Genomic DNA, 12642 nt, shown 5'->3' with positions numbered 1-12642 from the left:
AAAACTTTTGCGTTCACGCCTCGCTCCTCCCAGAAACGAGCTGTAAACAAAAAAAATCCCAGTAACGGGCTGCAAACAAAAAAGCCTGAGGCTAGATTCGTGCGATTTGCACTACTTCGACATTTCTCACCAACTGTAGATGGCGAAAATGTGGTAGCAAATTGAAGAAGAAGAATCCTCTCCCTGGTCATCCAGTGCGTCACAGGCCCGTGTGAATGTAGCTTTACACCAACAGCACATCTCACCACTCCGATAAGTGTACTGAACAGCGTACTTCTCTGTCATTTTTTTAGCTTCTTCATCCAAACCACATCTCTTCTCTTTGTATCCGGTTATAGACGTTCTCTAGATCTACTAAGACAAAATGCACCTCCTATTGACCTCCTCTGTTCTTCTTCATAAGCATCCCCAAAGCCAATATTTCATCTGTGGTTCTCTTCCTTGGCATGGAACCACACTGTTGCTCACTTCTGACCTTTGCCTACCTTCCACTACTCTTTCCTGTAACTGTATTGTTTCACTCAAAGACATTGGACTGGCACAAAACAGCACTGGATTGAGTCCCCTTGTGGTTGCATATTCCCCTTTTGTGGTTGCAATCAATGTGTAACGATCTTAAAGGTCATTGTTAGTGATAGCAGACTGTCCATACACAGGTGAAGGATGCATTTCTTAAAATAAAAAAACACTTGTCTTAGATCGCTGATGCAACCTCGTAGTCTGTACACATCAATTCAATTCAATTCAATTCAATTTTATTTGTATAGCCCAAAATCACAACAACAGTCGTCTCGATGGGCTTCGAAGTAAAACATGAAATCAAAAGGATCACGAATACAAAGAGTTCAATAGAAAAATACTAAAATGAACTAACAAACTGACTAAGCTATACTGGCATCCCTGCCCTTAGACCCCCCTTCGCGGTAAGGAAAAACTCCCAAAAAAACCGGATTCCGGAAAAAACGAAGAAACCTCAGGGGTGCCCACATGAAGGAGGGATCCTCCCCCAGGACGGACAGGCGATTTACCAGAACTCTTAGAGAAGAATTAACTTATCTAAATCTACAACTACATATATAAAAGTCCAGCAGAAGAGCTTCATCCAGCCGTGGTTGTGGGGACAGTCAAAGGCGCGAGTCGAGCCGGAGACAGGAACCACAGCCAGGTGTAGGAGCAGGAGCAGAGACGAGGTACTCGGTCAGGTACAGAGCAGAGACGAGCCAGAGATGAGCCAGAGGCAGGATCCACAGCCAGGTGTAGGAGCAGGAGCAAAGGCGAGGTAAACGGTCAGGAACTGGAGCACGGATGAGCCAACTGGAGTCTGGAAGCACTCCCACTCCCCAGGAGGGGAGAGGAAAAGAGGGACAATACATGAATCGCACTGCACCAAACAGAGGCATGGAGAACTAAATGATAAATTATGATCAAGAATAGAGGAGAGGAAGGGTAGAAGTAAAAAAGGAAAGAGGACAGAACCCCAGTGTACCATAGTTACCCCAGCTTCAACTTCTAGCAGCCTTTTAAAAGAAATAGTTATTATTAAGTTTAATTTAAACAAACTAACATTAAGTTAAATAATCTCTGAATACTAACTAGTCTGACAATAAGCCTGTCCAAAGAGGAATGTTTTCAGTCTAGCTTTGAATGTAGAAACTGAGTCGGCCTCTCTTATATGAGCTGGGAGTTTATTCCATAAGACAGGGGCTTGGTGGCTAAACGCTCTACCTCCAACCGTACTTTTACCAATTCTAGGAACCACAAGCAGTCCTGCATTTTGCGAGCGAAGTGTTCTGATTGGTTGGTAAGGGACTATGAGGTCCTTAATATAGGACGGGGCCATTCCATGTAAGGCCTTATAGGTTAACAGGAGGATCTTGAACTTAATTCTAGAATCAACTGGGAGCCAATGGAGCGAAACTAACACAGGAGTGATGTGATCTCTTCTGCTGGTTCCAGCTAACAATCTAGCAGCTGCGTTCTGAACAAGCTGGAGACTTCTTAAGGAACTCTTAGGACACGCTGCTAACAAGGAGTTACAGTAATCCAGCCTCGACGTAACAAATGCATGGATGAGTTTTTCAGCATCACTCTTAGAAAGTATATTTCTGATCTTAGCAATATTCCGCAGGTGAAAAAAGGCAGTTCTACACGCCTGAGATATATGAGCCTTAAATGATAAATCCTGGTCAAGTAAAACCCCAAGGTTTCTAACTGTGGAATTGGGGGCTATACTTATACCATCCAGGGAGACTATCTGAGCAGACAGAGCATCTCTGAGGTTTTTAGGACCAAGTATAATGACCTCAGTTTTTTCTGGGTTCAAGAGGAGGTAATTAATTGTCATCCAGGTCTTGATGTCACTGATGCAGGCGTTCAGTTTCTCTATCTGGTCATTCTGGTCAGGCTTCATGGATAAATACAACTGCGTATCGTCGGCATAACAATGAAAATTAATGCTGTGTTTCCTGATTATGTTTCCTAGGGGTAACATATAAAGCGTAAACAGGATCGGTCCCAAGACTGAGCCCTGTGGGACTCCATAGTTGACTCGAGTGCACTGAGAGGAATGTCCATTTACATTAACGAACTGATACCTATCAGACAGATAGGATTTAAACCACTGGAGAGCAGATCCTCTGATCCCTATGTCCTGCTCTAATCTATGGAGTAAAATACCGTGGTCGATAGTGTCAAAGGCAGCACTGAGGTCCAACAGGACCAGAATAGAAAGTAGTCCCTTTTCTGAGGCCAATAACAAGTCATTAGAGACTCTAACTAGTGCAGTTTCCGTACTGTGGTGAGGTCTAAACCCCGACTGAAAGTCTTCAAAGTGGCTGTTGTCCTGTAGGTGGCAGTAAAGCTGCTTAACTACAACTCTTTCTAGGATTTTAGAAATAAAGGGCAGGTTTGATATCGGTCTATAGTTGGCCAAGATGCTAGGATCCAAACTGGGCTTTTTCAGAAGAGGTTTAACAACTGCATATTTAAAAGACTGTGGCACGTAACCCGTTTCCAGAGAGGCATTTATCATTGTTAATATGGGATCATTAATTAGGGGAAAAGTTTCTTTAAAAAGTCTAGTGGGAATTGGGTCTAACAGACACGTTGAGGATTTGGAGGACGTAATAATTGATGTTATTTCCGCTTGATCCACAGCAGTGAAGCAGTCTAATGTTACAGAGGTTTCTATGGATGCCTCCATTTCTACCGCTTCAGCCTGTTCTGGGCTGATAGTAGGAATAACTTGATTTAACTTATGTCTAATATTTGAGATTTTACTATCGAAAAATGTAAGAAAATCATCAGAGCTGAGAGAAACAGGAACATGTGGTTCTACTGAGCTCTGACTGCGAGTTAATTTAGCTATAGTGCTAAAAAGAAATCTTGGATTGTTTCCATTCTCTGATATTAAGGTTGAATAGTACTGGCTTCTAGCTCTACGCAGAGCTTTTTTATAATTTAATAGGCTATGTTTCCAGATATCCAGAGACTGCTCTGAACCGGAGCGGCGCCATTCTCTTTCCAACTTACGGGTTTCTCGTTTAAGAGAACGAGTTTCAGCGTTAAACCACGGTGCTACTCGGTTTTGTCTGACGAACTTAGGTTTCAAGGGGGCAACAACATCGAGTGTACTCCTGAGGGCTTGTAAGGCATCATTAACAAAGTGGTCATTTATACTAGGACTGATACTATGGGAGCTGGTCTCAGAGTATTTTCTCAGAATATCACTAAGTACTGGCTGAACTGTGTGTTTAAACTCAGACACAGAACGGTCAGTTAAGATTCTTCTAAGCTGTTTCTTATTCACTGGGGCAGAAGGATGTTCCAGTGTAAGCTGGAAGGTAATCAGAAAGTGATCAGAAATGATGGGGTTAAGAGGAAGGACACTCAGCTGGCTGATCTCTATCCCATGGGTTAGAACAAGGTCCAGGGTGTGCTTATGACAGTGAGTGGGTTCATTCACACTTTGGGTGAAACCAACATCATCTAATAAAGCTGCAAAAGCCTTTCCTAGGCAGTCACTGGGGTCATCAACATGAATATTAAAATCCCCTAATATTATAATTTGATCAGAATCTAAGACAATAGTCGATAGGAAGTCGGAAAACTCAGTTAAAAATTCTGAATATGGGCCGGGGGGGCGATAAATAATTATGAGTAAAACAGGTTTTCGAGTTTTCCTGTTTGGGTGACTTAAAGACAATATGATGCTTTCAAATGAATTATAAGCATTTTTAACTTTAGGGCTGAGAAGTAAGCTAGACTGTGATATTACTGCCAAACCACCTCCTTTCCCTGAAATCCTGGATTTCTGATAGTTAGCATAAGTGGGGGGGGTTGCTTCATTCAATCTAACATAGTCATCCTGATGGAGCCAAGTTTCTGTTAAGGCTAAAAGACTAAGATTGTTATCAGTAATTAACTCGTTGACTAAGAGGGACTTGGAGGAAATGGATCGAATGTTTAATAAACCGCATTTAATGACATCATAATTCTGCTTGTGAGAACTGCTGTCTGTCACTTTAAGGTTTCTATGACGCGCTCCTTTCATTTGTCTTTCAGCACATAAGCTAAAGCTAGGACCTGCTTGACTTTCCCTGCATGGGTTTTGCACTGGCACTAACCCTAAGGGAGGCTCAGAGGAGCGTTTTACACTGCTGCTCTGCGCCCGGGTCTCGTCTCTGGATTGTCAGGTTAACAGACTAAGGCTAGCAGAAATGTTTCTAGAAAGAAGAGCGGCACCGTCCCGAGTGGGATGGACGCCGTCTCTCCGCATGAGACCGGGCTTCCCCCAAAACGCGCTCCAGTTATCCACAAAACCAACGCCGTTTTCTGGGCACCATCTAGAAAGCCAGCGGTTAAATGATGAAAAGCGGCTGTACATTTCATCATTGACTAAGTTCGGCAGGGGACCAGAGAAAATTACAGTGTCGGACATCGTCTTAGCCAGTTTACACACCGAAGTTACGTTTAACTTAACCACCTCTGACTGTCTCCGTCGGGCATCATTACCGCCTGCGTGAATCACGACTCGACGGAACCTGGACTTACTCTGAGCTAACATCCTAAGGTTCCCCTCGATGTCACCAACTCTGGCCCCCGGATAACACCTGACAGTAGCCGCTGGGAGCTCCACGTTTCTAACTTCAGAAGAGCCTATAACCAGAGTTGAGTGTTCAGCGGGTGTGTCGCTGAGGGGGGAGAACCTATTACTAACGTGGAGTCTCGGGTGCTCTAAGTTTTTGCGTTTAGCACTATGTTTCCTCCCAACCGGTACAAACCCCTGACTGTCTCCCGGCTGTTGGGAGGGCGCTGGGGTGCTAGCTAAGTTAGCCCTGGTAGCGCGGCCCGCGCTACGAGTAACGACCTGGCTAGCCGGCTTAGCTTCCACTGTGCGGAGCCGCGCTTCTAACTGCTCCAGCCTGGCCTCCAAGTCTAACACAAGACTACACTTAACACACCTACCACTATCTTCACTAAAGGAGGCAGGATCATCACTAAACATATGGCACATGGGGCAGGAGAGAGGAGGAGAGGCGGAAGGAGTGGTGGTGGCCATACTAGGTTCTAAGCTAAGGCTAGCGGTGTTTAAGTAAAGAGAAGTGGTTTATTTAGCAAAATGAGAAAAGTGAACAGCAAGCGGTTTAACAGTGGTGAATTCGCTAATAAAAGGTACTAGATGTGAATATTAACCCAGATAACCCTTAGAGTAAGCAATAGTAGTAAGGCTAATGCCAAACAAGAGGACAGCAGTCACACAGCTAGCACTGGGAATAGCTCACCCGGAAATGACGTCACAGGAAGTCCACCCTGTGACCCCTTCTACGTGACTCAAAGGAGTCACGTAGAAGTTGAATCTTAATGAACGGAGTGTTTCAGCAGAATTATAGGTAAAAGCTGTTTCTACATTTCATTTTATAATGGGGATCTCTTATGAATTTACGCATGATTACGTCATGTCATCTGGACGAGCATTAAACAGCAACTTTTTGAAATAGAAAAGTCACCCTACAACCCACAAGGTTTCTGTAAGTCAAATCCACATTTACAAACATTTTAAACCTCTGTGCAGACATCATTTAGCCATTTTTTAAAAACAGGAGCTGGATAGAACCACCTCATTCTCCTGCACTGTCAATATTTACACAGTTGGTTGTGGACAGCATAGACCCAGCAGACATTTATGTCCCTGTGGAATTAACTGCTGATGAATAACAGTGTAAATTTGCTATGTATTCTGAATTGAATTACTAAAGCCTCCATCAGTGTTTACAGGGGAAAGGAAAAAAAAAAACATTATTGTCATGCTCATTATGGTACATTTTTGAGTTATTGAGAAGGATTCTTATGAGAAATGAGACGAGTTGGAATTTATTGCTGATTGTGCCATTAAAATGAGAAATGGCCATGACATTTGCATTTCCCACTGTGCTCTGAATGTTCCATGTGTTCCATGCTCTTACCCTGAAATCTTGACTGTAGGCTGCTTCTTTTTTTAAGTAGTCTTTTGTACAACACAGGAAAATGATGAGCTAGGTTACTGACGAGTGTCTAAAATTATGTTCCCACGTGCATTCAAGAACACGCTAAAAGCGTGCTAATGAACACGTACTTAGAATATGGTGTTTACACTGGACCCAATACTAGCACATGTACTTGGTGCGAAACGTCAAAGCGGCGCAAATTTCGTGAATGCTCCAGGCTTTTATTTTTGCGGCTTTATTCTGTTGTATGAAAGACTTGGTGTCAAAGAATTCTTTCATGATCAATTTCCAAAGAGTTGGGACTTGAAAGAGGCCGTCGTCTATATGTCACATAAAAATTTGAGTCAGAATTCAACCTGGTTTCATTTTTAACGCACATTCAATTTCTTATGTAGAGCACGAAAAAGCCTACATATAACATAGCGACATGTGAACACAGGAGTTTTGAACGTGGAAGCCCAAAACACACATTTACGTGGATTTTTTATTGAAAATAGTCACTTGAACATGTTTTGCCTAAGGCGGTGTGAACATAGCTTAGAACAAATATTTCGGAAAAAGACCCAAAAAAATGGATATTTTGTTTTTGTATAATGTTTCATTTATGCCACAAAAACAATAACTATGTAATATCTATTATATTAATAAAATATCTTAAATAATAACTTTAATAATACTTTCTTATTATTCTAAGGGCTAACGTCAGACTGTGGCTCCAATCGGGTTGTGGTCTGTGGGAAATAGTAATGGGAGTATCGATACCAAGGTATCAAAGTATTTATCACCATACATCCTGTTACCCTATTACAGTACATTAAAAGATCAAACTTCAATCAGTCAAGTACGAGTCAAAACATTCGTTTTTGTCCCTTTTCCAGGATCCAATTTGTCATGGACTCCCATGCGCTCCCAGAGCACAGATTTTGCCCATATTTGTTGAATCGTCTTGCGAACGAGATGTTCAAGACGTATCAAAGGATTTCCTGTTTGTCCCAGATTCGTCCTGCCATCTGCTCTCCACCCTCAACCAAGATGCTTCTGCTGGAACTCCCCATCTCTGAAAGCTCCGCACACAGCGTTTGGCGGTCCATCAATGATTTTTTTCTTGTTTTTTGTTGCACATTTTCTCAAGGGCGTTCACTTGTACAGCAGTACTTTGCTTATATGCAAGATCTACAATTTGAGGAGGCATTATTACAGCTGGCTATATGCATTCTCCATCTAAAGCGCTGTGAAAAATAGACGAAGCAGCTCAGACAAAGGTTTTTATACTCATTAAGCAAAAATAAATCTACAGGTCTATGTGTCTTTTTAAAGAACAGAAATCTTCTAAGGAGCAGCATCTTTTTGTGTTTGACATTTAGGTCCAACAGCAGTTGCCTTTAAAAGACCCATTGTGATGAAAATGGTGTGTTTTTTTTCTCATGATGGAGGACATTTATTTAAAAAAACTTAAGCTTACAACTGCATTTTAAAAATATTTCTTCATTCAAATCGTTGTGATTTAGGAGCAGACAAAAAAAAGACTGTATTTGTGATGTAGAAAACACACTGGGCGGGGCACATGCTCCCTGCTCCGCCCAATTCCGATGCATCTACTTGTAGACGAATAGATTCATGTACCTCTTCGCTTTCCTCATTTGAGATGCTACACTGAAAAAACGGGAAAAGTGGGGTTGTTCAATTTACAAATACTAAACATGTTTGTTTAATATGAACAAATTATGTTTACCTTCGAAACATAATATAATCTTGAAAATCACACATAATTTCTTGCTGTGTTACTTTTATATATTTAAATCATGTTGACAAAACATGAAATAGTTATGCTTGATCCTTTGCCCCTTAATTTTGGATAAGTAAACCCCATCGGTGAAGAAGCATTCCAAGAGGAGAAACATTGCAGTCAGCCATTTTAGAGAAGCTGCAAGCACCTGCTGGCCGGAGGAGCTTAAAAAAGGTAAATTAATTTAATCTAACAAATTGATTTAAGGAAATGAACGGCGTTCATTTATCATTACTGTTATTTTTTCACGGGGAAGAGCTTTGTAACCCACTTTTGTCGTAGTTATCAAAGTTAAGGCTCTGCGCGCCACTTTTGTCGCTGGCGGCCGCAGCCCTCTGACGGCAGGTAGGGGGAGGTGAGCGCGGTAAATTCTTTCACGTCGAAGACAGATTCAGCGGTAAACACGGTGATTTCAAACGATGTGCGGGGAAGAGTGGCGAGTAGTTATGCCGTAGGAATTCGCTTTCGACAAAGGGGCAGTGGGCGCTCGCGGGCACGGCGGTTTATTTTTTTCCCACAGGCGAAAACCTTTGCCATGGGGGTTCATCGTCACTAAGTGGATTTCTTTTTGCTAAATTCTGCGTTGAGACCGAAATTGAAGGAAAATGTGAGAAGCTATCATTACTATCATTATTTCGTTTTTCCATACCGTTCCACCATGAGCTAGCTTAAGGACGGCATTATTTGACCAGCAAACAGCACCGCACTTCTGTCTCAGTCAGCTGTCAATCATTCTCCGTGCGCGTCTCGTGCACAGAATGCGTTCGGTTTGTCCAGTTTACATAGATCTTTGGTTTCAATCAGAGCTTTGTTTTCATTCTATGATGCTGAACATATTTTTCTATGGAGATTTTAGCTTTGAGAGTTTAAAATGGAGTGAAAATATTTGTCCTTTTGGAACAAGTGTATAATGTGTAGTAAAAAGTTTACAGCCTTGGTTATAATAATGTCTGTAATACTACTTCACAGATTCCCCCTATTTGATAAATTAATATGGTGTGACGGGGTCCCGCCGAGAAAGGATGCAGAGGAGCCAAGGTGAGGAGGATCTGTTCTTTATTGCCGACACTGATGCTACACGCAGGGCCACGCAGCATACAGCACACACTGTCACTCCTCTCTTTTCGCCACCTGCAGTGCTCACCTTTAAGTGGGATGCCACGCCCACGGGGCGTTGCTCTCAATCCCAGCCAGGCGGCACCACAGGTGGTAATCATAACATACAAAATACAAACAATAAAACCCGGTGTGGCCCCCCCTCGGCATCTGACGGTGCCAGACCGTCACATATGGGAATCCTTTATGGGTGGGGGGATTAGCTACTCCCGATCTGCTAGTTTAGTTTTGCAGTTTCCATCTCAAAATTCGCGGGTTCTCATTAAGCGTGGTTTGAATCCTGTGGTGGGAGGGGGGTGTCAAATGTTCTTTCTGGTCTAATTTCTTCAGAATATTTTTGCAGCTATTGATTTCAAACCAATGCATGTTTAGTTAGTAAAATTACACAACAAAGCTGTGGAAGTGTCACTCTCTATATTTATTTCCTGATTAATTTACAGTGCTCCTCACACAACACTTCCAACTGCTCCTCCCTGATCATGCTGGGGTCCATGCTCCAGTCTTCACTGAGTCAGGTGGGTCCCCTTCACCATGCATTTACCATATATTATTGGAATTATTGTCTCCTGGATTGTCATCGAATCCTGAGGTAATCAAGATTGCCAGCCCTACTCTTTACACACACCTTTTATGTAGAGAGATACATACATAATAAATAATGAAATTGATGATTGATCAGTTATCCTACTACCTCTGTTAACATGACACTAAGGATATAATGATTTTGTTAACCCAGTAACTATAACATTTATTGATGAGCCAAGGGTAAGAATTGTATTTTTCTGAAGTTTTCATGTGAATTTAAAATTTGTTGTCTCTTTGTATTTCAGACTGCTGACCTTCTCGCCAATATAAGCAAGTTCTGGGGTTTATTCAAAGTACAGGTGAGTTGTGTAATCTAGACGTTTTAACTAAACTTCAAATGTAAACTGTGCACACAAATATTTTCTGTGTTCTTTAGAATGAAGACCATGCAGCAATCCAGGAGGCAATCGAGGACACCACGGTGGGAATTTCCCTCCTAATGGAAAGTGGCGAGGAAGAGGACATTCTCATGGTCCACATCTCCCAGGCTGTGGTGGTCGACCCACCAAGTGTCAAGAGTGGCAGTTGCCAAGGCTTTTTTGACCTTATTTACAGCACAAATCTGATTACCATCCTCATCTCAGAAACACCTTTGAGGTAATTCAAAGAAAAACTGTAATAGAGTTGTAGGGCAAAGTTGTGCCTAAGGTTTCAGGCTTAAAGAGCCGACTCTTTTAATAAAAATGACCTTTAAAAAGTTTTTCCTAAGAAGGGATTCCAGCTGTCTGCTTTGGCTCTGTTATCTTCTGTTTAATAAAAATAGCAAGCCCAATTTATATTGATTTGTACTTTTTGCTACACTGTAAACATATTTTTCAAGTTTAGATAATAAAAAAGTTAAATCTGAAATTTGTGTTCAGTGTCATATGTTCATTGGACTGTAATAATGCACAAGAAAGTATTTGCTTTAAATAATAATCTGCAATTGCAATTTTATTTTTCAATTTAAATTTTATTAAAATAATTTATAAATTAAAATGAACTATGTAGGTAATTTCAAAATAATAGTTTTGCTAAATTTTTATTGTCTTTTAAATTTTTGAAAAAATTATGGTAAATGACATAATAAAATCTTGTTTGTTTCTGTAAAATTATTAGGTGCAGAAACAAAGAAGCATTCATTACGGTAGAACATGATTTTATTATGTGCAATAATTATATTGGTTCAACATGATCTTTTTGCGCGCAACCGATGTCCATGATTTTTTTATGTCAATCCAACAGATCTTTTTTTTCAGTGTATCTGGCTCAAAACTGTACGGCTGGATAGCTCTGATATTACTCGCCATTATTGATGCAGGAGATCGTGTAAACCAAGAGCTCTCAGCCCCCGGGAAGGTGATGTCCCGCCTACAACTCAGAAGTAAATTTCTAATGAATTATTGCCACTCTGCAGAAACAAAGTCATTGAAAACGACAGTTTATTTTTTTTACCTAAAAACTGCATCATCACCATTACGAGACAGCTGGGAATGTTGTTACAATAGTTCATCAGATGATCAAATAGAAATTACATTTGTATTTATGAGCTAATTGTTTTGAATACTAAAAAATCTTTTTTGAAAAACTTTCAACAAACAAAATTTTCTTTCTTTTACCTTTGGGAAATTATTATTATTATTATTCTTTTTTTGTTTGTTTATTACTCAATATATCAGAGCTGCTCTAAAAATGAAAAAAACAAAACAAATTTAATGGTTAACTTTTAACTAAATATTATTTTTATATACTCAAACTTTAAGTAGGCGAGGATCACAATGGCTATGTCTTTATTATCTCACTAGTCCTTCAACCAATAGTGCAGGACAATCTAGTGCCCTAGATTTTAATGCAGGGCACTAGATAGTGCAAAACTTATTGTGAATCCACTTAATTCGAAGTATGAAAACTAGTGTTGTTTATTTAAATAAAAAATATAAATCCATTTTTTTTCACAAATATTGTTCAAATGCAATGCATTTTGGTCTTTTCTATATTTCCCCATACAGCCTATGTCAGAATTCCCTTCCTACTCCCTAACTGCTAAAAAAAACAAACAAAAAAAAACAACTTATGTAGTGCCCTGGGTTTTAAACGCAATCCATACACCGCACTCTATACTTTATTATTTTTTTTTTTTTGGAACAGCAAATATGATGTCAATACGAGCATTTTATAAAGACTTATTATGAATCCACTGGGTTGTGATGATGAAAATGTGAATGGTTTATGACATTACTGAATAAAATAAAAACATTCACAGAAATTGCTCAAACACAATGCATTGTGGTCTATATTTGTCAACCTAGTGAGCATTGATACACGCTGTTTTTTGTAGAGACATCTGTGAAATTTCTAGGGCACTCGATTTTGAAATTGTAAATTTGTCCAGCTCTACAAAATGGCAAAATCCACTATATTGTGAGTAGTGGAGGAATTCATAGTCAATTATAGTCAATCTGTCTCTTCTCTGACCTTCTCTAAACCTAATATGATTTATTTTAGGCGGATGGAAGCTCTTATAGTCTCTCAGTCTAATCCATTTATAATATTTATCAGTCATTTTTCAGCTTCTATAGCCTTGGAACGCAGGGACTGTGAAAGATAATGTTGCTACATTGTCCTTTTTTTTTTCTTCAAAAATTGAGTCCTCTCTTTGATGCCATAAAGGAAAAACCTTTCTCAAAGTGA

At 40.3% G+C, this 12642-nt stretch overlaps 1 protein-coding gene across 2 annotated transcripts; it reads left to right on the top strand.

The window, feature by feature from the left end:
- Window positions 1-8352: 8352 nt before the first annotated feature.
- On the top strand, window positions 8353-10821 carry LOC144987156 (uncharacterized). Of its 2 annotated transcripts, none has more exons than XM_078936230.1 (5): window positions 8353-8445; window positions 9241-9309; window positions 9828-9902; window positions 10218-10271; window positions 10349-10821. In XM_078936230.1, exons 3-5 carry the CDS (start codon window positions 9867-9869, stop codon window positions 10571-10573), a joined length of 315 nt encoding a protein of 104 aa, XP_078792356.1. In that variant the 5' UTR covers window positions 8353-8445; window positions 9241-9309; window positions 9828-9866; the 3' UTR covers window positions 10574-10821. The 2 variants fall into 2 exon arrangements, with proteins under 2 accessions (XP_078792356.1, XP_078792358.1); XM_078936232.1 differs by lacking the exon at window positions 8353-8445 and adding an exon at window positions 8678-8878.
- Window positions 10822-12642: the final 1821 nt, after the last annotated feature.

The sequence above is a fragment of the Oryzias latipes genome, chromosome 18, assembly GCF_053564925.1.
Source record: "Oryzias latipes strain Hd-rR chromosome 18, Olatipes_Hd-rR_3.1".
In the NCBI taxonomy this organism is placed as follows: Eukaryota; Metazoa; Chordata; class Actinopteri; order Beloniformes; family Adrianichthyidae; genus Oryzias; species Oryzias latipes.
Note: the sequence above shows the minus strand (reverse complement) of the source record. Positions and strands in the feature narration are given on the sequence as shown.